The following is a 26,249-nucleotide window of genomic DNA, read 5'->3' as shown; positions in this document are numbered from 1 at the left end:
CCAAATTATGTTGGTTATTTGATAGTGAATAATCTAGTATAAAGCAGATATCCCAAAACTCAGAGGTAGATGTTAATATATTGGAGCACTATAGATGAGTGATGGGGGAGAGTTATAAGTAGAGGAAGGAAGATGAAATCTGATGTTTACGATAGATGTTGCAAGGAAAGAGAAACAAATAAGAGCTGTAATTGATAGTGCAAGTTGCACATTATGAAAAAATACCTCAAGAACTTTCTTTGATTACTATCACCCCAGCTAGAAATCTGTTCTTGTTTTGGGGGGGTTGTTTTTTATCTTGTTTTGTTTTGTCCTTTACTCTCTCTTTATGCACACATTTAACATGTTGAATAGGAAACCTCTCTGTTGTAGGCAGTGGCAGCTGCTGGTGTTGGTAAGATTGGTTTAAGCCAGGAGTGTGAACATTTGTACTCTGCATCATATGGTCAGATAAACAGGCTGCCCTGCTAGCTAGGCGTGGCCCATTTCAAACATGAAAGGTGACTGTCTGTCCCTCCAGGAGCTTTATGAACTATTGCAGTTCTGTCATAGACTAAACAAATTTAACCCTACGTGGATTCAGTTCTCCCCAATCTACTGTTCTCTACCTCTCGTCTACCATTCAGGGTCAAGAGGCCAACTCTCCCCAGGCTGCCCCTCACTATACAAATCTGCAAAACCACCTCATTATCCTCTGTCCATCTCTCTTTTGCTAGGAAAGTCTACACAATGGTTGATATAGTTAAGCTGTGGCTGCACTAGGATCACTTCTTATAGAAAATAAGGGTTGGAAGGTCACTTCTAGTCCAATCCCCTGCTCAAAGCAGGACCAGACCCAACTAGATCATTCCAGCCAAGGCTTTGTCTAGCTGGGCCTTAAAAACCTCCCAGGATGGAGTTTCCACCACCTCTCTGGGCAACCTGTTTCAGTGCTTCACCGCCCTCTCAGGGCATGAAGAAAGTATTAGGAAGAAAGTTCTTCCTGATATCTAATGCAAACTTCCCTTGCTGCAACTTGAGACCATTGCTCCTTGTTATGTCATCCACCACCACTGACAACAATCTGTTACCCCGCTGTTTCCTTGTTCTCACCCACCTCTACATCCATTTGTAGTCTCTGGTCTTATACTTCAGTGGTTAGCTCTTTGGTGCTGGGAGCTGTCTTTGTGTTCCATTTGTGCAGTGCGCAGCACACCAGGGAGTGGCATTTTTGGGCATGATCTTGATATGCATAACAAAAAGAAAAGGATCCATGCAACTCCAGGACTGTTAAGTGTTGCTCCTAAAGGGAGGGGAAAAGGTTTAAAAGTTTAACTGTGTACATGTGGACCTCAAAAGACTTTGTCACATCTGTTTCTTCTACCCCTCCTCAGTCCCACAGCACCGTGTTCAAGTCCCAGGAAGGTTTCCTCGTGGTGGGAACTGCAGCTGAATGACATGCCTCTAACTTTAGAGACTCAGGGTAAAATCCTGACCCAATTTAAGCCAGCAAGAGTTTTCCCATTGATTTCTCTGGGGGTCAAGATTTTTCTCTCTCTATTTTCAGTATCAGTTTGACTGCTTTTTTCTTCATGGCATCTGCCATCACTGCTTCATACATCAAGATCCTAAGTACGCCTTGGGTGCCAGCAGCTTCCAACCTGAATCTAGCAGAGATTGGAAATTAACTTCTCACAGTCAAGTAGGATCAATGTAATAGGTCCTCACTGTGTGATGAACCATTACACCACACCTCCTTTGCTTCACTCCAGCCCCAGCAAAGCTGATGCTGCAAAGGAAAAATAGAAAGATGAGACATGGAATTAATTACTTGTTGACAGATGATCCCGAGTGACTAAAGAGTCAGAGCTGCTGGGAGCCTGAGGTTCGACACACAAACAGTGAGTCTGGAAAAACTAAGACAACATCTGCACAGTAAGCTGCAGCTGGTGGGAAGGCATAGCCAGAAACAGCCTCCACCGCTTCCCCTCTGCCCCCAGCACAGCTCATCTGCCATCAGAGAAGCTGGTGTTTCTTTGGCAGCTGCCCTGAGGAAGAAGATTCACAAGTATTAATAACCCTCTGCTCGGCAAGGCACAGGCTCTTCCTCTACTGTTTAGAAAGCTTTCAGTAACAACACTGTGGCCTTCTTGAGGGTCCTGTTCACTATGTGGGAGAGAAGATGTACTGTCACTAGCGTAGGAAGTAAAATCCTCCTCTGTACCAGAGCTGTGGCTGGAGCAGTTGAAGAAAAAGGGCAGAAGTGGCTACCTTTACATTTCCCTTTTTTGTGGGGTGGCAACGAGCTGATTGGACCTCTATGGCAAACTAAAACTACCCTAGAGTTGTTGTAAATTATGCAAACTTATAATAATCCCCGACAAGCAGTTATGTTTACTTACATATTTGCGTGGGAGCTGTGGTCAGAGGCAGGGAAGGCATCCAGTTCAGCCTTGGGGTTCCCCTGCAACATGGAAATAGCACAAAGAAGTCTTAGGGTGAGCCAAGATTTGCCACTGTGTTCTCCTAAATATTAGTGGCCCTAAATAGCTAGGGACTGGACTCTAATTTAGTCCCTTCCATCTTCTATTCCAAAATATCCCCTTAAGATTGTATAAGGGGCCTCTTATATTCTGATCATAGGAATGTATTGCTGGAAGGGACCTGACAAGTGCATGTAGTCCAGCCCCATGCTCAGGGCAGGATTGTCCCTAACTAAACCACCCCAAGCCAATTGCCCATCCAACCTAGTCTTGAAAATTTCCAAGGATGGAAATTCCATAGTCTCTACTGTGCCCCAACTAGCCCAGAAAACCAGAAAGAAGGTATTTGTGTGTGGTAGAAATTGATGATGAGCTCCTTAGAGAGTTAGTGTGTATCTTCTTTTCCCATGACTTTCTGGCAAACTATCACAAAACACTGGAGCCTTCTAATTTTGTTTTTATCTTTTGTTTCTTGTTCTAAGTTAGTAAGCCAGCTGTTAATCCTAGAAGAAATGCTGTAACAAATAACTCGGAGAAATATTGGAAAAACATATAAATTATTGCTTGTAGCCTGAACCAAACAACCCCATAAAATGGGTAATCTGTTCTTGATGGGGGAGTCACGATTGCTTTTCCAGGCCTTGCTTGTTAGGAGCCTCATTTCAGAAACAATCCACACATGTTACTTTATTTAATCTGCTGTTTATAATCCTGCTGTGCAAAGCATTATATTTTCATAATTTTTAAACGCCCTTTGAGAGAGGGGAAAAATGCCAGATTAATCTGTCACCTATTTAAAGGCTTGAGGACCTGCTGAGCTAAATGGTGATTGACCTGAGCCTAATTATTTGGTTTGTCTCTGCTCTCTGTCCATCTCCTGTGTTTCCTATTGCAGTTTTGGCATTTCGGTGCACTCTTTCTCCTGTTCCCACCTTCTGGTCTGTTTTCACATCAGTTCACCAAGTACCAGCTTCTTGCTTGCTTATTCCTTCATGCTCATTTCCTCCACCCCTCCTAAAAGGGCTGAACTTGTAAATCAAAGGGGGAAAAGAGGAAAACTGAAAATCCTTATCCATTATTTGCCTTGGGATTCTCCAATGTCCTCTTTATATCAGACTTGTATATTGTGAACACTGTCATTCGTGCATTGGTTAGTCAGTCCTCAGGCAAGCCCAGACTTCCTTTTGGTGTTAGGAGAGTTGAGATTGTGCAGTCTAATAAAAGGGTGAAAAGAAGCCAAGTTTTATCAATATATTGATGACACTGCAGTGCAATTCTCTCTCCCCCTCTCCCTCACTTAGTGACAGCATGTACCCATTAGATATGAGAATGGCCTTAGTTTGTACCACACAAGAGAATTCTTTGGCTTTTGCCTAGTATTCCCCCTATGCTCCCTTTCAATTGCAGCTCCATCTGCCCATAACATCTTCTGCCTCTGGGACAACCCAGGCAGAAAGAGGGATACATGTGCTAATGCAGCAGCAAGCCAGCATCCAGCACTGTTGGATACATGTGCTACTGCAGCATCCAGCACTATTGTGTTTAATGCTATGATGTATGAGTTTCCTCACCTCTAACATGGGTAGCTAGACATTCCCACACCTTACAGTACTTTGCCTCCTATCTAAATTGGCTACTCTAACTGGGAGTCAAGGCCCAAGCTTTACATGGTGCTTGGTGTGTAGAGCTGTTTCAGGATCAGACCTAAAACTGATTTCATTTTTGAAAAAAGAGAAATCATCAGTTATTTTTCCCAATTGTTCATAGTCACTTTCCCAACTTCAAGCCAAAGTCAAAAGGGTGTCTAACTCGAGGTGGCTTAGTGGGTTAGCATGGTTAAGGCACTCCAATATCTGCAGCCAGTGGTAGAAAATGATATGGTAGCATCATATCCATCCATCTTTGACTCTTCCATCAGAATGACCAGGCACCTATTTACAGCTGAGTCAACAGAGAAGGGCCTTTGGTATAAGTCCTGTCTGAGGCTCAAACTCTTGCTTCTGGAGCTATAGCAAGGCACCTTAAGTGCTTGACCACTGCATCCTGGCCCTTGGCATCTGTAGTTCAGTCTATAAAACAATGCTTTGCCTTCTGGACCAAACTGCTTTCAGACAAGCTAGCAGCTAGCCTATCTACTTTATTATTTTACAACCTGTGTTTTCAGTCCTGTGCAGTCAAGTTTTTAAAAAGGGGCAAAACCCCCACCAAAAATGGCATTCAAACAGCTTTACGATGGTGAAAGATAAACGTTAAGTATAATCAATTACAAGCCAGACCCTCTTTATTCTGTGGTCTTGGGCCAGAGCCCACTGCAGTCGATGAAAACACTCCTAAGGCAAGATCCTACCAAACTTAAAAGGCATCTGAGTGGATTTAGGAGCCTAAATGCAATTCTGTCCTGCCCTGCTCAAGACCCTGAAAAAATATTAGCACCCCTACTTTTGGTGTCCTAAATCATAAAAAGCAGTGAAGAGGAGGAAGACATATTTACCTTTTGTATTGTCTGTTTTTCAAGGACTCTAGCAGGTTGCAGTAGGATTGCACTTAGGCATCTGAATCCACTTAGGCATCTAATAGATAGAACAGGATCTAGCCCCTGACTTTAGTGTGCTTTGGATCAAACCTTATGTTTAACTATTTATGACACTAATATCAAACACAACACCACAATGTTTCCCATTAGGTACACAAAGGTGGCAAATATACAGCATCTATTAGTCCATGTTAATTCCTCCACTTTTACTCCTCCTTTGTTGCTACTTCTAACGTTCCCCTAAGCCCTAGTCCTGCAAACGTGTGTAACCTTGCTCAGCTGAGTAGCCCCACTGAACTACTTGAATACAATTTTTGGCCGCCCCCTCTGCCTTGTTAAAAAGTTGCTGTAGAATGCCATTACATGTATTCTTTGGTGTTCAGAGGATCAGAGCCTTACTTGTTTTGAAGACTCAGGTTTCTACGTTGGCTGCTAAATGTAAGTCCATAATGAAAGGACACGGAATTTCAGCTGCTTCAGTTGAACTTTCTCGGATGTAACATATAAATATTTTTAACAGTAGCATGGTTATTGCAGGTTCTTGTCAGTCTTGTCTACATTGCAAATTATGTAAGAATAGTCCCCATTTCATTTCATTTTTCATTTAAAGACTCTTGCATAGATATTCATGCATTTTAGCTGACAGACATTTAAGTGCCATATCTGTGCAGACTCTCTGCTGACAGTATTGATTGTGTGTAGCACAGAGTATAATAATAACCGTGAGTAACCAAAAAAAAAAAAAATACATAGAAAAAAAGTGCAGGAGGCAGAGGTTTTATGTGCTTTCTGTTGAAACAGATGTTGAAATGGACAGTTCTCAGAGCTTCATGTGGCCGAATTTAGCTTTCAAGTGTGCATTTTCCTCCTCTGTATGAGAACTGTGCTGCCATAACAATAGAGAAATGCAGGAACAGTAGGCATGCATACAACACCCTGTGCTGTGGGATGAACATAGTATATGTCAAATCTAAACAGTGCACTCAATTTGTAGTGATGCTATTTTATTGATTAGTGTTTCTGAAAGCTATTGAGAGTTACATGGAAAGGGAAGATGCCTAGCATGATGGAACGACTTATGGTATGATCTAACGTAGAGCAGAAAATTACAAATAACAGAGAATAAGCTGTTCATGCTAGAGTTGGCCACACAGTGTTTGTTGTTTTTCAGTAGTGTCTGTGTACTTCATTTTCATGACAGATACTGACCTACATGACAAAGGCATAGGCCTTGGTCACCCAGCCTTATGTTATATGACTGGGAATCACTCATCTGTGCCTCTGCTACCATGCAGTTACTGTATCTTCACATGCAATTTCCATGGGAAAGAGGGATCTGATCTACATTGTCATTAATAACAGCATTTTCATTCTTGTGTTAATTTTGATAGGGGGGATGTCAGTTTTGTTATACCACTTCAGAGAACGAGATGCAATGATAGCTCCTACCTCTGTAGGGATAAGACTATCATTAGGCTTTCAGGCTACAGTGTTAAAAACACAGAAACTGATGTTTTAAACTATTCACTGATTTACCTTAGTAAGGCATTCAGACTAAATGGATATTACTTACTTAATACAAGCATATGTTGGACACTTCTTCACATAACAAAGCAATGCCTATTCTGGCCATATGATGACATATGCACTTCATAGGAATATCCTTCAACCAGGACTAGATTTTCTATCCCTTCATATTTCTGTTTTAGAACTAAATAAGAGAAGTCAGTGAAAGGCAGCATGGGTTAATGGGTGAGGCACTGGGCTTGGATGCAGGAGCCCTGCGTTCTGTACCTGGTTATGCCACTGCCTTCCATGTGACATTGGAGAAGTGTCTCCATTTCTTTGTGTGATTGTTTCTCAAGTGCATGTAAACCTTTGTCTGTTTAGACTACAGATTGCCAGAGAGATTGTTCTTTAGCACAGAGAAGGCCCAGTCTTGCTTTGAAGCCTGAAGGCACTACTATAATCCAATAAATAATGAAATGACCCTTACTTTCTTGCTGTAAAAATTCAATCTAATTTATAAACCATTTTATTTACTTGTTTGCTTTGTTATAACTCTGTTACCTTCAAATTGACATCCCACAATATTAAAATTGATGGAAGGATGAGAATGCCACTGTTTAGTACTGAGGTTTACAGCTCTGATAGATAACCAGAGCTGAGAAAGTAGCCAAGATTTGTAGAAAACAAGGATTTTATAGTCCTCTGTGCAACACTTGCATTGACGTTATTTTCATCTAAATTAAAATACCTTCCAAGACAGGGAGAAATAATGATCTTTCTGCTATTTGTCTTTCTTTTTTGCTGATAGGGATATGAAGAGAAATTGTATGACTTTTTTATTGGGGGAGTTATCAGAGTCATTTAGATTGCTTCCTCAGTCCAAGCCATTTTATAATTGGAATTATGTGGATTCTTGCATAACAAATAGACAATTCATTTCTTGCTTATCTCTAGCATTTCTCTTTTGGTTATTTTCTTTCTGGTTTTTTTTTTTTCATGGAGTAAAAGGTCATGTTTCTGAGGTATTCCCACTTGCCATTTTCCTGCCTGACTGCCTGCATTAGCATTTATGTGGTAATGCATATCAGACAAGGAATTATCATAAAACACAATAAAATATTTAAAGATATAAAAAGCCAGTCTAAAAGTTCTTTGGAGAAGCTTCATGCCAGGGGGTCAAACATCATGCAGCAGGAACTTGCATACTGATCCCACTTCAAACACTGATCTACCAAAGGCTAACAGACTTGGTTATCTTTTTATAGAGGGAGTGCTTCCCATTTGTAAAGTTAAGCACGTTCATAAGTCATTACAGGATCAGGACCTTCGGGCTATATTCAGTATTTCTGAATCAGACAAAAACTCCCAACAAAGTCTGGCTTCATGAAGGCAATAGCACCCTACTATGATACTCTGCTTTCAAGAGAAACAAACCCAGACCCTGGGTCTACATACAGGCACCAATATGGTTAGACCCTCACCTCATAATCATGGTGGATACCCAGTGAATCAGTATTGCTACAGGTGAAACAGCTTCTTCTCTAATCACGAGAGGAACATGATTTTACTAGGCTCAGCAAAGAAGTGAAGCCGCTATTGATGCCACTTCCTTTGTGGCCCTGGTCAAGTCACTTACACAGTGTAGAGTTCTCTCTCTTCTATGGGAGATAGGGGTAGAAAGTTCAAACTGGTTTTATTTAGGTATCCAAATACTCCTTTAAAGGCCATTTTTTGTATTTTCAAGTTTGAATGCTCTGGCTTTAATGTCTCTGTGTCTTTGTTTCTACAGTGACGGAATACAGCTATAACAATGCAATACCTCCCCCATAGCAATTGAAGTCATTAGTGTTTATAAAGTCTGTGTAAATACAAAACCTCAGCCTTCCAGAAGGAGCAGCTTGTAAAGACAATTATTCATGTTGGCCACTATCCACGTAGCACAGGCACTGGGCTTCACCTGTGGCAGGTGCCTACAGTGGAGTGGATCTCTGCATATATGCTCTCCCCATGTTTATTGTTACTAGCCAGAGATTATGTGATCTAAACATACAGTACCGTATTTTCTTGCATTACAGCATACCTTGGAATATAATATACACCTCGTTTTTGAAAAGCAGAATGAGGTAACAAAGATTTTTCAAGAGTTATGGCTGCATAGAATAGGGATAGAGCCTAAACTTCAGCTACTTTGCCCTCTCTTTCCTGTTTAACTAAAGCTGAAACCCTAGTTGTTGCTGAAGACTGGATTGGAAATAGTTTAAGTGTCTCCAAGGCTGTGAAATAGGATGAGAGAGACCAGATGCAGCTAGCAGACAGCAAAGTTGCCTTAAAAAGTTTGGCTTAATTAGTGGAACATCAAGACCATTAAAAAGGAGAGACAACTATTAACATCTCTAGAATGTGAAGAAAAATGCACCATTAAATCAATTGACTCTCTCAACAGTAAAGCAACAGTTGCTGCACTGTGGACTTAAAGCAGGGTGGTTCTATCCCAGTCAGAAAATCATTTTCCATGCGTAATATACAGACCCTTATTTGCAGATGTTGATGGGGGCAGGGAGAAGGAAGGAAGGAAGGATGCAGGAAAATACCATAATCAACACTCCAGACATACAATGATAAACTTATTCACTGACATAAAGTGCTCATAAGCGATGAAGGCTGATAGCAGACCGATAAACTTACCTTTCACTCTGATTTTGTTTTCATTTTTTTCTTTTTTTTCTCCATCGGGCCCTGAACTTACCCATTTTTCATAAATTTCTTGTAAGGCATTACAACAGAAAGGGTTCCTGTGGGAAGATGCAAAGAAGAAGGTAATACCAAAGTTGTTTAGTTTGGAGAGGGTAGCTGGGGTACTGAGGGTCGCCAGGGAGGACCCTCACAAAAATAGTTGTTGGAGAATCAGCCAGAGGTGTGAACTGGGCTGCTTTGTCAGGGCTGGTGTGGGGAAAGTTTGCAAAGAGGCAAGTGATGGCATACCTAGATGTGAAGAGCCAACTGCGCTGACTTTGGAGCATGAGTCAAAGTGTCTTCCCACCAGTTCCTGCTCAAATATTCAGCCTAGTCCTGTGTGTAACACCATGGTCTAAGCAGTGAGGGGCAACGTTTTTGGGAAGTGTGCCTTAAGATAAGCCCCACACTCTCCCAAGTGCCATTCCAGTCCCTTTCCCCTGGCCAATATGATACTTTGCTGTCTTCTCCCTGCCCTTTGCTCCCCTGCATGCTTTGCCTCTCTGATTTCTGCTACCTGCTTAATCTGTCACTATGTTGCCTATTCCATTCCTTATGGCACACACTATTGATTGGCCACCCCTAAGCTAACAGGATAGAAGAATGCTACCTTTGTGAACCTGGCGCGTGGGAGATACTGTTTTGCACTACCATCTCAAAGTGCCCAGGCTGATTCTGCAGAGGAGCTCTTGGAGACGTAGTCACACAGAGAACTGGGGGACATTCTGACTTTAAGGAAAGAAGCAAGACACATAGAGCTTTCTTCCCTGTTAGAAAGTCCTCATTTTATTGTGAGGCATAAACAAGGCAAAAACAGCCCCAACCGTGTATTGCCCAAACCATCCTCTTTAGCAGAACCCACTTTTTGCTGCTTCTGGAGTACAACGCTTTGGTGACTATTAGTTAATGGAGGACTTGAAATCTGCTATGAGTCAAGAGGCTCAAGTTTTGTAAAGAGAGCAGTAGAGCACCGACTGTCAGAAAGCCTTTAGTGCAACTGTCTGATATTTGATTGTGTATACAAAAAGTCAGAAAGGTCCCTCATAAATGTTAAGCTGTTTGAGTTTGAATTGCTGCAAATGTTTACAATAGATAAATAGTTGGAGACAGTGTTGACATTTAAAAGTAGTCTCATACAGAGAGCAGACTTTCAGTATTTACTGTAAATTAAACTAGACTCAGGGAATTGATGTAACTTAGTTTGCACCTATTGAATTATATGCAGGGAAGACTCCCAGAAATACCTTTTTCTGTGGCCAGTAATTATCTCACTGTGGTTCTGTTTATCCCAAAGAAGTACATGACTTCAATACAGATTCTAGAACCTAGCTCTGCCCAGGAATCGACGTCCAGGTTTACAATGCTGTCTAATTGGGGATTGTTTTTTGGAATTAATTAATGCTTTAAAATAGTAATCCAATTAATAAATGCTGCAATGACCATGGGAATTTTTTGAAGAATTTATGAGATACATGTTATTACACTGTGAATGGATCGTAATTAATGTGACTGCAGTGGAGAACAGGAGAATGATGATTGACAAAGTCATTCAAAGTTATCCAGAAGGCAGCAATCAGTCTGACAGAGGACTTCTAGAAATTAAGTTGCACCTACCTTCAATGAACTTACTACCTCCCTGCTCATTTCTGAAGAGTTCTTACACACAGTAATGTCACAATCAACCAGCCATGAGTAGGAGGGAACTGCTGTTGACTTCACTGAGAGAACTCAAAACAATAGTTAGTGTCCACATTACTGAATGATGCATCTAAAATATAATCCCTAGTAAGTTATTAGGTATCTTAGAAGCAAGTGAAGATACCATATAACAATACCCGAAGAATTAACATGCTTTCTTCCAGTTCTAGTAAGCCACTACTTAAGGACCCCCAAAGACAGTGAGTGATTTGTGGAAGTGTTACAGTGGTTGAAAGGAAATGCAGCTCTCCTTTCACAGGGGACCAGCAGTGCCCAAAAGATGGGCAGCGTTTACCCAAGTATCAGGAAGGCCCAGAATGCATACCAGTCCTGAACGTCCCCTGAGCTCTCTGGTGACTAGATTTGCCCCTGTGGTGTAATCCACGGTGGAGGGCCGTGGGGAAATGCCATATAGCCTCCCCTTTTGGGTGCCAGGGGGATCCACTTAGTATGTCAGGGCCTCTTCGCATAGCTTTATCCTCGAGTCCTCCTCCCTCCAGGATATTGTGTAAAGCCCCCTGAAAAAGCAAAACCTCCATCCTTAGTAGCTAATGACTTTCCACACAGGTACAATACAGCAGTCACCACAAAGACACCAGCATCCACTCCTTGAAGGGTGTAAGTCATATAGTGGTATTTAAAGCATTGTGCATGGTACAGAGCCAGAGGTTTGATTCCTCAAGAGGTCAGCGGACACCACTTTGATACAATCACTGCCAGTCACCCTGGGGGAAGGTGGGGGAAAAAGAGATGCATCCAGACTCACTGTTACAGCTCTCTTCCAGGTTGTGCAGGGGAGGTAAACACAGCCAAGTAGTGCTGGTTTGGCTTTTTTGGGAAGTGGGTGGAGCAGGTGAACTTCCCATGTGCCCAATACTTTTTGCAAAGGAAGAGTCAGTGGATTTTATTTGGGGGGAGGCAGGCCTAGAGCAAGCAAAGACGTTAGTGAGTGCACATAGGCATATGTGGGGAGGAGGTGCCTATGTGGATAAATGAGTCAATGGGTGGGGTGTGTGGGATATTTGTGAGTGGGTGGGAGATGAGGAGCGTACAGTCCATTACATTGTATCTCTTTCCCTGTCCTTTTGTAGCCAAAAAAGCTGTCTGGGCTGTGGTATTGAGTAACGGATAATTCAGAGCCCCCTGGTTCCATAACATTGAGGTCAAGTGCAAAATTTCTGTCTTCAAGTTGCTGCTATGGGCTCATGCCCCCTTCTTAGCAACTGAATGGACTGCTGAGCTGGGACCCTAAGGCACATTCTTTGGGATGCAAACCTGCTGTCATGCAGCGCCTTCTAAGAGCTGAGACTCCTGGTCCCCACTGCCTAGCTCGTGGACTTAAGTTGACCCTCCCTGTGGCTGACACTTCCCCCCACTCCCAGCCTTCAAATCAGGTTGTCATTCTGGCTTCCATTATACCCTGCAGAAGCCCATATTAGATGAAAGCAAACAGACTTTGTACAGGATCCTGAAAACACCACTGCTCTTTACTTAATAGCAAAAGAGATGTGCAAATGTGGACACAAATACTAAACCCTGTATGAATTTCCCTGCCTTATTTTATTGATACTAGAGCTTTCTTTGGAGAGGGCCAGGATCCTCTGGTGTAGCTCATGTTTTTGCTTCTGAACTTTGGAATCTTTTCAGCTTGGCTCATTTGTTCTGACCTTGGCTGGTAACAAAGCTCTTCTTCCCTCTTCACAGTTTCCTGCAGGTGTCTGAGGAGGATATCTACATTGTGGTGGCAGTATGCTTGGTCATCCTGGCCTGACCACCTGTTCTCATCTCTGTGTGTCAACCCAGAAATGAGGGTGAGGATGCTCTGGAGACACCGTAGGTGCTGTTCTTAAGACCTGGGTTTGTGAGATGTTCAAGAATGGTGATTTGGGGCACCCCCAAGACATCCTCACTGCCCCATTTCCAAGGCTGACACATGCAGAGTGGAGTGGAGGGCAGGGCTTTTTGCCTCAGTGGCATGAGAGAAGGCTTCTGTGAGTCCTGTTCAATCCTTCCTTTGTTATCTTTACCCTTCTGTTCTGCTTCCCAAACGCTCACTGCAAATAGGTAGGGGAAAAATGGGTTCTCCCAGCTCTTGTCAACTCCCTAACTTACCTGCTATTGGGCAAGCAATCATGAAAGTTTAGTACTGTCCATTATGCCTAGTCCAGTGGGTACATGCTGAAGGACCTCTCAGCAAAGGTGGATGCCCAGAAGCACTCCATGTTTTAGCACCAACTTTGTACTATCAATCAAAATCCATAAGTGGCATCCAGGTCCCCCAAATCCTTGCACTGACTCCTAGTAGCTTGTTTACACTGAGTCCCAGTAACTGCTTTCAGACTCACCCGAGTAGCTCAGGAGTGGGTTTTAGAAACGGGTTTGGAACAGCTTCCTAGGCAGACTTCCAGCTCTGGACTATGTCAGTGGACCCAAGTGGACAAAGCATGAGCCAGGCCTGCTCCATCCCATCCTCCCAGGGACCTGCAGCTGACATGACACAGCCAAACCCCAACAGATCTAAGGCCAAAACCCTGAGGTTTGTGGATTTCAGAAAAGGACTACAGTTGGGCTTGTAAAGAAGATTCAGTTGCAAACTTAACTGTGGAGTACAGACCACTGGTCAGTAGCACATGCATTTACCTGTGAAAAAAATTCCAGCTTCTTTCTGCTAGTTTGGTTGGAAAGCAGAAAGTCTGCAAGATTGCATTTATTGTGAAGGAAAGAATATTGGTAGCCTGAAGGGAGAAACAGGGAAAGGTGAGAAAAGTGAGAAAGAAGAAACAGGGAAGGAGAAGTTCAGAGTATATTTATCTTTCATACTAACCAGTTCCCCATCAGCCATTTCCTAGCCCATGTGGGCTGCTTTTTTATTGCTGTTATTCCAGTTGGACTCTTTCATTTCAGAAGTCAGTGTTGGAGCTCAAGAGCACCTTCCAGCAGTCCAGAAACCTCCACTGATGGACTTGTCCATTCTTCAGCCTTTGGCCTTGTAGCCAAGACTTCAGTTATTAGCTTTGGAGTTTCCTCAGACCAGGAGACTTGTTATTCTGTTCATAGGAAGGAAAACCAAACTACATTTAAGTAGCTAATGGCCTCTTGGGTACTTGGCTAGCTGCAAAGTAGATTCCCCTTTTTGTTGAGCATCAACCTAAATTCTCACCATCAACACCATAAATATATCAAAACTAGTGAACTGCCCATCAAGAATGATGGATGAATTTCAGATAACACTGATTGCCACAGTAGTTTCACTGTAGCCGGGTAATTTTCTTCTCACAGTAGCCAGAACCCCAGCTCCCGCTTTTCCTTAGCTGGCCCCTTCTTCTGCCCTCCCCGCCGAACCAGGCTCCCGGCGTCCTTAAAGAGTATTATGGACAGACACACACATACACAGACAGGCTAAGCCCTTTATATATAGATAGATAGTTTTGCTATGTTTCCATGTTGATTCTCTTTTTCTCTCTCTCATTAATAAAAAAAAATCCTGGTGCCCTAATTTCCCCTCTTCTCTTTTCAAGCCATGTTCTTTATTTTTCCAACTAAATAATCTTATAAGAGGATCTTCTTATTTCATGATCAGCTTCCCTTCTTAACAACAAACTCCGTTGTCCAAATAAAGCAGAGATGCAGGTAGGGGAAATGGGAATAGGGGTCAGATGATTTCAGCTGGCATGACAGAAATGTGTGCAGGGGCCTCAAACATAATCAAGCTGCATGATTTTTCAATACTATGGACTCTAATGGATACAGATAATGAGAAAATGACATGATTGTATGCACAGTTGCTTGATTTCAAAGGGTTAAGAGTCAAATGAGGACAATGAACTAACTTTATTTCAGCATTATTTTTCCTTAAGAATGCCAGATAGATTCCTACAGATCTTCATTCCCCCAGCTTTAAAGCAAGCTTTAAAACCAAACACAATATACCACCACAAGATATACATTCAGGAAAGAAATACATGGCAAATACAGCCACAGTTGTTAATGTCAACTAAAAATGTCATGAGCAGCTGCGGTGCTGAAGTTGCTCAGTTCAGATAAATTAAGTAATGCAATTAATGATCTCTATAGATTGACATGTGCAGCCTGTACTCAGTTAGCCTTGATGACATCACTGCCTACGCTCATCTCCTGCTGCTTTCGGGGATCATTTGTTAAGCTGTGTAACAGCAGTTCCCTGGTTTTATTTTTTTTCTTCTTTCCTTGACTCCATTGAAGAGGTGTGATCCCAACCATCTGTTCCTAGGTACTCAGTGGATCAGCTGGCAGAAATATACTGTATTGAGAAGAGCTTTTTGCCTCTACATCTTTCTCACATCTCCCTCTAGTCTACAGCCCTGATCCTGGAAAAATGCATGTGCTTCACTTTTGGATCCTAATTAGTCCCTAATTCTACACCCTAGAAATCAAGAAAAATTTTACCATTAATTTCAGTGACATAGGATCAGACTTTTAATGCCTAAGTATTGGCACAATCAGGCACTAATCATCTTTTTTCTGTATCATGTCCAGCCCCGTAAGCCAGGCCAAAAATCAGTCTACAGTCCAGACCACAGCACTTGCTAGAGCATTTTTAAAGTTCAAACTAATCTTGCCTTTTTTTTTCCTAAGCAGCCTGTAAAAATAATGCTATCACAGATGGTAAAAAAGTATGAACTACTTTGAACTTTAAAATATTTCAGTCTCACTTTGAGGTTGGAAAAGCAACCAGTATTGTAATGCCTTTTGTAGAAATGGAAAAAGAAGGGAATTGGGGATATAGTGTCAAATTCTTTGGATCCAGGTGCAAAACTTCCTCATTTCTAGAGCTCTGTACTACTTGCTTTCAGACACAATGCAATTAGTTTTACAATATTTGACAGGCCTGGTGTTTTAAAGAACCAAGCAAAATCACAGGGAGATTTAAGTTGCCAGTGTAAAGGGGATTTGCATAATCAAGTCAGACAGGGGCCATAAACACTTGGCAAGATAGAAATGTAGATGATAAGTGGGTGTTGTGCTGTGAGTCAGCCCTTAAGCAGTACAGTCCATTATACTAACTTGATGACAATATTCATTCTGATATTCCAGTTAATGATATATGATGTTCCATTTTTTTAATCAAAATTAATGTCATTGTTGGCGACAATATCCCAACCCAATATTAAGGATCCTCACGGTATTAACTACTGTTTGTAAGGATACCCTACAGCAGTGGGGGTTAACTTTTTTAGAAGTATGCTACAAATTAAGCACTGCACCCTCCCCACATGCTACCTGGATCTGTTTTGGACGTACTTTATACTCCCCACCTTGTACTCAATCTGCTGCTCTGCTTTTTCATCTCTGCCCTGTGCCCTCTGCCTGATCTCCTGCTCTTCTTTCTGCTCCCTGCCCTATCTGTTGTTGTGCTTCCTCCTCCCTCTGCTGTGCCACACACATGGGCTGCCCATGCTACTTGTGGCACCCATGCTGCAGGTTGGCCATCCCTGCCCTACAGGACAGTATTTTAGGCTTACCAATACCATAGTCTGCTATGGGGTAAGATCTAAGAAATATGGGTCTGTTCCTGGGGAGCTGATGTAGACAGATTACTTCTTAGTCCCTACTGGGGATCCTAGAATGACAAATCCAGAGTATACCTTATTGTCCACAAAAACTGCAGAGCCAAATTCTGGCTGACCCTAAACAAGCTCACTGAAAGCGAGAAAGGCATAGAGAGATTTCCACCTCCCATGCCTCACTGTACCTGGCCATGGTCTACAGATACTATGGAGTGCCAAAAGGTACATTAGGAGTGTAGACATTATCCTGCATCTTTCCTCTGCCACCCCCTTCCACCTTGAGGGAAGCCTTGCCTGTAATTTCCCCTAGCAATAGCAAGTTCAGTACAGGTTTCCCTCAATTTATGCTGTACATGCGTTTCCAGAGAACAGCACATAAATTGAATTTGCATAAAATGAACCCACTTTACAATGTAACAAATAGGGATAAGTTCCCATGGTGGTGAGGGAGGGAGGCTGGGACTAGGAAAGGGGCAGGAAAGCACAAGGCAGCAAAGCAGAGGGAACAGAGCGGCACTCACCCCAGCTTTGCAGAGGCCCTGGGAGTGGCCAACGCCAGCTGCCTGCTTTTTCTGCCTGTCCTCACTCACCTCTGCTGCTAGGCTGCACTGTGCCCTGGTGCAGGCAGCTGGTGTTGGCTGCTCCCGGGACCACTGCAGTCAGGGCTGGGGTGAGTGCTGCACTGCCCGGGGCTCCGCTTGTCCACACTCACCCCAGCCTGTGCTGGAGCAGCCCTGGGAGCAGCCAACACTAGCTGTCTGTACCATGGTATGGTGCAGCCCAGGAGCTGGGGTGAGCCCAGGTGCAGGGAGACAGGCAGAGCACAGTGCAGCCCAGTGGCTGCAGGCAACTGGTGTCGGCCACTCTCAGGGCCGCTGCAGCCGGGGCTGGGGTGAGTGGGGCCGTGGCCCTTTCCCCTCCCCCCACAGACTTACCTGCTTGGGCGGGAGAGCATCTATGCTGATCGCATAAAAGCAAATTCACAGGCAAAAACCCACATAAATCGAGGGGAACCTCTATTTCAGTGCTCTCACTTGAGCTTCCCTGGAAGCACTAGGCTTTGGGAAAGTACTGTAGGCCAGCTCTCCAGATGGTGTGGATTGCTGTCACTGTAGTGGAGCTATGACAGTTTAAACTAGCTTTGCCCAAGGCCAGATGATATGTGCACTTCCCTCCCTGCCTGCCCCAGGGCAGTTCATGCCCTCAGGAACCATAACAAGCTCTCTGAGTTGTTAGCAATACAACAATGTGGTTGCATATTCTCCACCTGCCCAGAAGTGAATCTTTCAAAGCATTCCTTTGGGAAAAGCAGAGTTCTGTGGGCAGTGACCAGGAGCGCGGCCCCAGGACTACGCTGCATACCCACTCCCTCCTGCTGAGGCCACCACCAAACTCACATAGCTGCTTTTGGTGTGCACTAGGAATACTCCCAGTACTGCTCTTACTACAACTACTCAGCACATAGGCAGGGTTGAACGGGCATGGCATGTTTTCCTGGTGCTTCTTCCTAACGCAGTCTGACACTGCAGACACCTGCCCGGACCTGTCATTCCAAGGGTTGTATACACAGGCCAGCACACATCCTTGCACTGTATGCAAACACTAACAGAATGAACACTCATCCTTTGGATCCAGATTTTCATGGAATGCAAAAAATAAATATTAAAAAAACTAGAGTTGGCAACCCAGTCAATTTCTCTCTCAAATATTGTCAATTGACTGGCCAATTGACTACATATTTTTGGACTAGTAAAAGATTATAACAATTTTCCAAAACCAAAAAAAACCCACACTACATTTTTTTGTAGTTTGCTTGACAGAAGTATGATTTTTTTATTGTTCTTTGACACATTTCTTAATGGAATATTTGTGCTTTTCCTGTGTATTATTTGGACCTATGTGCTATTTTTGACTGATATTTGACCGGTCAATTGACCAAACTTTATTTGATTGGTCAAATATCCAACCCTAAAATAAACCCAGACTTGCTGTTTGGAGGGAAAGAATAAAAGATACAGAATATTGACTGTCAGCAACACCCAGAGACCTACCTTTAAAAAAAACCCTCATCTGTCACCATACAAGGATAACTGCTGGGGGTAATTGATCACTGGTAAGAATTTTGGATAAATAGCTCATGGTCTTTCTATTAAATCTTAAACTGGCCTATAAATTACTCAAGCAGTAGAATGAGAAGACCCAAACTGAGGTGGGACGTTGCATCCTCAGTGTCCTTTGCTCTCACTTTCTCAACTTATGGCTTGTTTTCTTTTTCAGGCTGTCTATATGTTCTATGCTCTGGCAATTGTGTGCGATGATTTCTTTGTCCCATCATTGGAAAAGATTTGTGAGGTAAGTGCATGGAGATTGTATGCAGATACATGCCAGTGTGGTAGCAATTTTTGTTGTACCCATTGGCAACTATGACACGTAACGTATTGTAGGGTCTCTAGGTTCCTTTTTACATAATTGGTAAAGCTACAGATGTCTTTTACATTTGATTATAATATTTCATAAATGATTTGTTCAGTTTCACATTTTTCTGCAGAAGAGCAAAGATAGATTGCCTGTGCCTTCATAGTGGACAAAACATGTGCTTGCCAGGTGCTCTGTTAATCCATTTTAAATAGCAGTTACTATATTTGCATAAGACCCTTTTCCTTCTTAAAGATGGTTGGAGGCCCCATTTAACATCGCATTAATACATAGGATCTCATTAGGAAATTCCTGTAAAGCTACCAGGAGGGCTGTTCTTGTTGGTTGCTCATTTACTGTTCAAAACCTACATTTGAGTTCCTACCTCTGTCATATTTCCTGTAGGACCTGAGGCAAGCTGCATTATCTTCTTGTGACTTAGAAGATGATGTGGTTTCTTACCTTCATCATGGTCATGCTGATCCACTGAGCACTCCTCAGTTTCAAAAAGTGCTTCTACCTTTAGTGGCCTTTCATTCTCTATGTTTGTGCCTAGCACATGGGACCCCAGCCTAGCCTGCTCCAAAATGCTCCTGCCATATGAATGTTACATAAAAGAAAGCTGTCTACTAATGTAAATGTCCCAGTGCAGACATCAGTTTAAAACATCATGGCAGATCCTCAGCTGATGTAAATTATAGGTCACAGGAGCAGAAAACCCTCTGGATCATTGGGTCCAGTTCCCTGCTGTCAGTTGCAACCAAATGACAGAATCCATTTAATAAAACAAGCTGATCCCCATCTTAACACTACTTGGGTGTTTTGCTTGCCATCTGCACTCCCTGAATGGTTAGAACCTTGCTTTGAATTCCCAGCCTCACATGATTCACGGCCAATTTATATCCCTTTGTTCTTGTGCCAGTGTTATACTTTAGTTTAAACAGTTCTTTTCCTTCCCAGGGTTTTTACCCCCTGATGTGTTTATAGACAGCAATCAGACCCTTCTTAACCTTCATTTTGCCTGGTTAAATAAGATGAGTTCTTCTAGTCTCTTCTCATGAGACAGGTTCTCTATCCCCCTAATCAGCCGTTCCTCCATCCCTGCTCCAGTCTGAGTTCATCTTTCTTGAACCTGTAACCAGAGCTGTATATTGTACTGCAAGGAAGTTTCATCCAGGCCTCGTACAATATTTTCCCAATCTCAGCTAGAACTACCTCTCCTGATATAGCCTACAATAGTAGGTGCTTTTTCACGGGACTGTTATAAAAATCAGCAGCTTCCAGTTACCCTGCAATTAGCTTACAGATTTGTTATCCAAAACGTATGGTACCAACTGCAACACAATGTTGACTTATGAAAAATCACTTGTGAATAGACCTGAGATTTGACATGCATGTCCTTTTAAAATTCAGAAATGGGGATTAATCAGTTTCCCTGACTTGAGTGCATTGAATCCTTATGGAAATGGAGTTGTCATGGTCATCTCCATTTCCATAACTTCATTCCCATCTGCCAGCCTGCTTTTTGTCAAGGGTACAACTGGGGCATAGGTGGTTGGTGCTTGACCCTAGAGAGTCACAAGGTCTAAACTAGATTCACAAGCTAAATGATCAAGAGCAGACAGGGTGAGGAACCGGAGACCAGATTAGAGACAGGAGCAAGAAGCTGACAATCAGGAAGCAGGGGTCCAGACTAGAGGCAGAAGCAAGGAACCAGGAGCCAAAAGCCCAGAGAGAGAGACAGATAGGGGTCTGTCTGGCTGAGTAGTCTGAGGAAAACTGAACCATCAGCTGCTTATAACCAGGCAGCCATGCCTGGGTAATTTGGGTAATTTGTGCCAGCTGGGAGTAGTTAGGCCACTGGCAGTCAGGCTCACTGTGGTCAGCTGGGGGCTAAAGCCTGGCTGCTGTCCTGGCTTCTAACACCTTTGCTCCCAGTCAGCTTCATTGTCCTTTCTGAGAAGGGAGGCAAAGTTTTTTTGTTTGGTTTCAGGGCAGGCCTAAGTTTTCTGTAGTCACTACCCCAGCTCCTCACTGCATAGTGGTCCCACTGCTTTCCTTGTTCCGTTTTCATTTGTCTAGCTTAAGAACCCTTTTTCATGCTCATGCCGCTGACGGTAAGGAAAGCAATGTGCACTCCAGTATGGTCAAGTACCAGAGTCACACTCCTGGAACCAAGAATGCCAGCCATGTGCACACGATGGGAAACATCACCCAAGAAAACTGTGAGCCTGAAAAAGTCCTAACGTGAATCTTTGGTACAACACTGGTGTCAGCAGAGTTAACAAGAGCCTTAGAGGTATAAACAGGGGAGGGTCAAGTAAGAGCAAGGAAGTTAGATTAGACGTGCAAAGAAGCAACTATTATCCTAGGCTGCATCATAAGAGGTGATTCCAGTTGAAATTGGAAAATATTGTACTAGGCCTAAGGAAAACCTTTTTTTCTGTATGATACACAGCTCTGGTCACAGGTTCAAGAAAGATGAATTTGGACTGGAGTAGGGGTGGAGAAGGGCTGCAAGGCTGATTAGGAGGATGGAGAGCCTGTCTCATGAGAGGAACTAATGTATTTTTGATTACAGACCTCCCTGAAAGAATCTGTGATCTCACTAAATTATACAACAGCCAGGTTTATGTATGAAGCATCTCTCTTACGCCTTGCAAGGGAATGGACCCCATTTTACATAGGCCAGCATGCTGAAATTTTAGAAGAGGATTTCATGCCTTTGCGGGTTTATTCAAGGTAAGGATTAACCACTGGTTGAGCACAAGCCCTAAATAAGTTGCATGCAATGAAGTATGCACTGCATGTAGAAAATATGGATAGGTTTTGACGCTTAGATCTGTCAGCTGAAAAAGACACCTACAGATCTTCCTGGTAATAAGAATCCATCATCATGAAAAATGGAGCTGGTCTTTGGCCTGGGAATGAGGTGTGGGAGGTGCAATGAACTCATTCCTATCTGATGGTTGTGATGGAAGCTGACTCTAAATGACAGTGACATCTGTGGCTCATTGGTAGACAGGGCAGCCTCATTTAGCCTCAGCAGAAACTAATTGTATGCACACTGGGGTCTAGATGATTGAGAGAGACTGTTCCAGCTTAGATCAAAGCTGGAGGCAAGGGATGTCACTGTGGTTCTGGTAAGGTATTCTGGTAAAAAGTAAATAGATACACGTGATTGTACATTAAGAGGGCTGTACAGGTTAATGTTGCATGCTAACCACGATTACCAGAAAGTGCCAGGAAATGCTCAAAACTGTCAGGTAATGTAGCATTTAGATGACTAGGAGCTCCAGCCTGAGAGATTGTCAGCTTCAGGGCTGAGGAAGGGTTTCAGAGCTAAACCTAAGTGTAGATGATGCTGGGGACATAAAATGTAAGGCAAGAAAGGGTATATGAGGAGTTAGAGGCCTGGAGGTGGGGAGGTAGTATCGGTGGTTGAAGCATGCCGAGGTGCTCCCAGGACATCCGCTCAGTGTTTCCAGAGCATAGAGCATAGCCGTGTTTCTATACAGCTGGGATGCTCTGGGGCTGGACAGCCAGCTGTGATGCCACAACTAATGGAATTAAAATTGCCTGGTTCCTAGGACAAGCCAGCTTATCTCTGTCATTTGTACACTCTGGCCCCCTCTCCAGATCCAGCTTGTGTCCTCCCGAGTCTGGCCCTGTACCTAAACCGCAGCACAAGTGTAGAAGCCATAAATTACTTTCAGTTATGCCAAGTTGTAGTTCCCTTTCCTCTCTCAACTATGCTTGTCACTCCCTCCTCCTTCTCTCTCTGTCCCCTCCTCCCCCCCATCCCTTCTTTCCTGCCTGCTCTGAAATCCACTTTTACAGTTATGTATGGGTCCTTGAAAAGCTTGAAACCCTCTGAGATAGCAAGGGCTTCTGTAATTTAAGGAGCAGAGGCCAAGAGAAACCAGGAGGTTTGAAAGCAAAGAGATGAAAGGAAAGGAGTAGAGGCTTGAGAGGGAGGGAGGCAGAGTGCTAGGCATCAGCACAACGGGAAGGAAATGCATCATGCTGCAGCAAACTTTAAAACCCCACTCCTCTGAAAATGCATACAGTGCCCAGGACTCCCTCAGCCTCCTGTCTCTCATCTCCACACATTCCTTCAGTGCCTCTCCATGTTCCTTCATGAACATCTTCCCTGGGAGACTTTGAGTTTTGCCTGTGCCAGAGCTCAGATGGAGAAAAGAATTACCTACCTGCTTAAGCCCCAGCACGCAGGGAGAGTGGAAGGTTCTTTGCAATTGTGCTGCAGAAGAAAGCAGTCATTTAAGAGAGTGTGTTGTAAGGTGTCTCAGTATTATGAAACCAGTGGTGTCCCCCTGCCCCATTTACTTGTTCTGTAGCTGGCTGCTAGGCACGTTCCCCCAAGAGTGAGGAGCTGGTAAGGAAACATGCTGCTGCCCTACTTAACTGTCTCCCCCACACTGGGAAGGACCAGGCTCTTGAAGAGACAAACCCAGTGAATCAAGAAAGCCACCTCATTATACATTGGCATATGAGACTGGAAGAGGTCTTGTGAGCCATCCAGTGCTGTCCCTTGCATTGGAAGTGAAGTGTTTACCCCAGAAACCCCCAGAATTACCATTTCAAACCCTCATTCAGAGTTGCAAAGCACAAGATACCAAGAACCTCCTGCAACAAGTCATAGGTTAATGCCCTGCCTCTGCAATGACAGGGAAATGTGGTCAGTAGCTATTCAGCAGATCCTAGGAAAAGACACATCACACTACAGAGAAAACAGAGAAAGGTAGAATAAAAACCCTATAGTCAATGCCAGTTTGACTGAGGGGAAAATGCCTAACCCCAAATCCAGCAACCAGAATGACTGTAAGAGGAAGAGCAAGACCCAGCAGTTTTCCAGCCCAGATCAGGCTTCATGAACCACTGCTCTGAGCAGTGTGTTCTAGCATACTTTCTTCACTCAGCCTGCTCTTGGCCTCTTAGGACAGTGAGCTGTGTGGGGCTCTTCATGGGCTGGAGCCAGATGCTGTGGCAGTGGCAGAGTGGTGGTGTTGGCAGGGGTTAATGCAGCAGTTGCTCAGCTCCTGCCACTGACATGCATCCCCAGTGGAGCTCCAAACCCAAGTTTTGGTAGCAGGCCCTGCCTCTGCTTGCCCCACCCCCAAATTCTCAGCCTCTGTAGGAGCTGTGTAGGCTGTCAGTGTGATACTTCTGCTTCAGATAGTCTAATCAGGCCTCTGTATAACACTGGACAGAGATTTTAATCTAGTCACTTCTGTACTGAGCCCAATGATTGGTTTCAGTCTTCATCTGAAATCATCTCAGTGTGCCTAGCATTCACCCCCTGCTAGCTGATAGGAGAATGATGAAACATTAACTTAAACATAGACAAAGTATTAACTGCTCATTCCTGCCTTCTAGACAAGTTAATACCCCCCTGCTTCTCATGAGTGGACGGCTGCAGATAGGAGGTCTGTTTCATGACCAGATTTGAGCAAAGCCTCTGTTTTTCTGTTCAGTGACCAAACTGGGAAGGAAGAAAGAGAGATTTTCATTTGCTTACTGACAAGAAATGGTTCCCTCCCTCCCCCACTGCCACACAAAAATCAAAAAAGTTATATCGTATTGAACAAACTACGTCAGTGGCAGCTAACCTTCTGGCCCTGTAAACCAGATGAGTGACATGGGTTTGGTCCACAGGTTGGATCCCACAAAGGGTTGCTGTGAGGGGTTGATCCATGGGTACAGGCTAGCACACTGGCCTGACCCCATGCGCTAGCCCAATCCTGTGTGCACCCAGCTCTAGCTGTGCACTGATGCAGTCTGTGTCAGAGCCATGTTATCCAACTCATGGGGCTTCCCATGGGTCTGGAAATTTGGTAACAGGGTTAGCTGGAGGATAAGCACCCCTGAATTTTTTTTTTTTATGATTGTATGATAAAAAAAATGAGGTTGGTCCTTGTCCCATCCCTTGTAGTCACAGAAAATAGAAATAAACCATTTTGTTGTATGTTAAGATCTACCCTTTTTAAAATTGAATCTAGGTCTTTAATGCAAATCTTATTTTCAAAGGAAATTTTCAAATATTTATTTTGGAAAATTTTAAAGCAAAATGCATACAGCCTGATTCTATTCCACTTAGAAGGCCCCTAGGGGCCAGATTCTGCTCCACTTACTAGGCATCTAAGTGGACTCAGGCAATCCTACTCCACCCTGTCCTAGTCCTGGGGGGAAGGAAAAATCAATGAATGCATCTGCTTTTGTAATGGCCAGTCATCTCACCCTAAGGTCCAGTCACAAAAAAAATGCAGCGAGGAGGAGGACCCACCCGCCTTTTGTAGTAACTGGGTTTCAGGTTCTTGAATGGGATGGAGTAGAATCACATTTTCTGGCATCAAATGCAGCTGCTCCTTGCATTGGCAATCTGTATGTACCATTAGGCAAGGTTTCTTTTCCATGAAGGGTAAAACTCTGATGGTCTCATTCTTGCAAGTGCTCCCATTATTTAAAAATAATAGCAGCTTCTGGTGCTTCTCATGGGGTGTGACTCACCTTGTACGCACAATGCCCTTTGCCATGGCAGCTATTATTATGTGTTCAAGAATATTGTGGGAACGCCTACGAGGCCCAGTCGTGAAGTAGAGTCCCGTTGCATCAGACATTCCACAACAGCATCTGTTTAGGGAGGAACCCCAGAGCTTTCTCCAGACCTATGGGATATTTTCCTCATCCATTTCTGCTGTTAATAAACTGGCCATGCTGCTGTTAGATAGTTAGAATGTTTAAGTATTTACTTGCATTTGGTAGTACCGTACCCCACAAGCAATCCCACTGACTTTAATGGGAAGTCTTACTGAGTAAGGCATTCTTCACTGTGAAGAAGTATATCAAATTCTAGTTAGTCAGCATGCCCCCTAGCCGGATAGTTCAAAGACCCCCCCAGGTTCTCCTCATTAAATACATTTGTATTAGCAAACTCACAAAAAGGGGAGTCAAGGAAGAGTGAAAATAAATGTGCCTATATGGATGCATTACTATGGCAATGAACTGCTTCACCAATGAGGTTAGTGTAGCTGTGTGAATATAGCATGGGAGCTTTAAGTCAGGGGTGGCCAACCTGCAGCACAAGTGGTACAAGCAGCCTGTGTGGCATGTGGCAGATCAGGGAGGGGCAGGCAGCAGAAAAGAGCAAGAGATCAGGCAGGCAGCAGAAAACTCAGAGCAGCAGACTGGGCAGAGGAAGGGGATTGAGTGGCACTTGGGAATAGCAAGAGGCTAGTTTGTGACACGCCTGTCAAAAAGGTTGCCCCCACTGTCTTAAGTAGATGTGTATTCTTACATTTTTCATATACACCTCCAGTGCCTAGAAACAAGTGC

General features: G+C 43.6%; 1 protein-coding gene across 1 annotated transcript in view; it reads left to right on the top strand.

Annotated features, from left to right (window-relative positions):
• Positions 1–26,249, top strand: part of SLC24A3 (solute carrier family 24 member 3) — a 453,586-nt gene that overhangs the window by 290,149 nt on the left and 137,188 nt on the right. Inside the window, exon 5 of the mRNA XM_090038056.1 lies at positions 18,759–18,833. Within this exon, the coding sequence (XP_089894182.1) occupies positions 18,759–18,833 (75 nt within the window). The remainder of the gene's footprint in view (positions 1–18,758; positions 18,834–26,249) is intronic.

The sequence above is a fragment of the Crocodylus siamensis genome, chromosome 1, assembly GCF_052110815.1.
Source record: "Crocodylus siamensis isolate JL-2025a chromosome 1, ASM5211081v1, whole genome shotgun sequence".
NCBI classification, from domain to species: Eukaryota; Metazoa; Chordata; order Crocodylia; family Crocodylidae; genus Crocodylus; species Crocodylus siamensis.
This window is presented reverse-complemented; position numbering and strand designations above follow the sequence as displayed.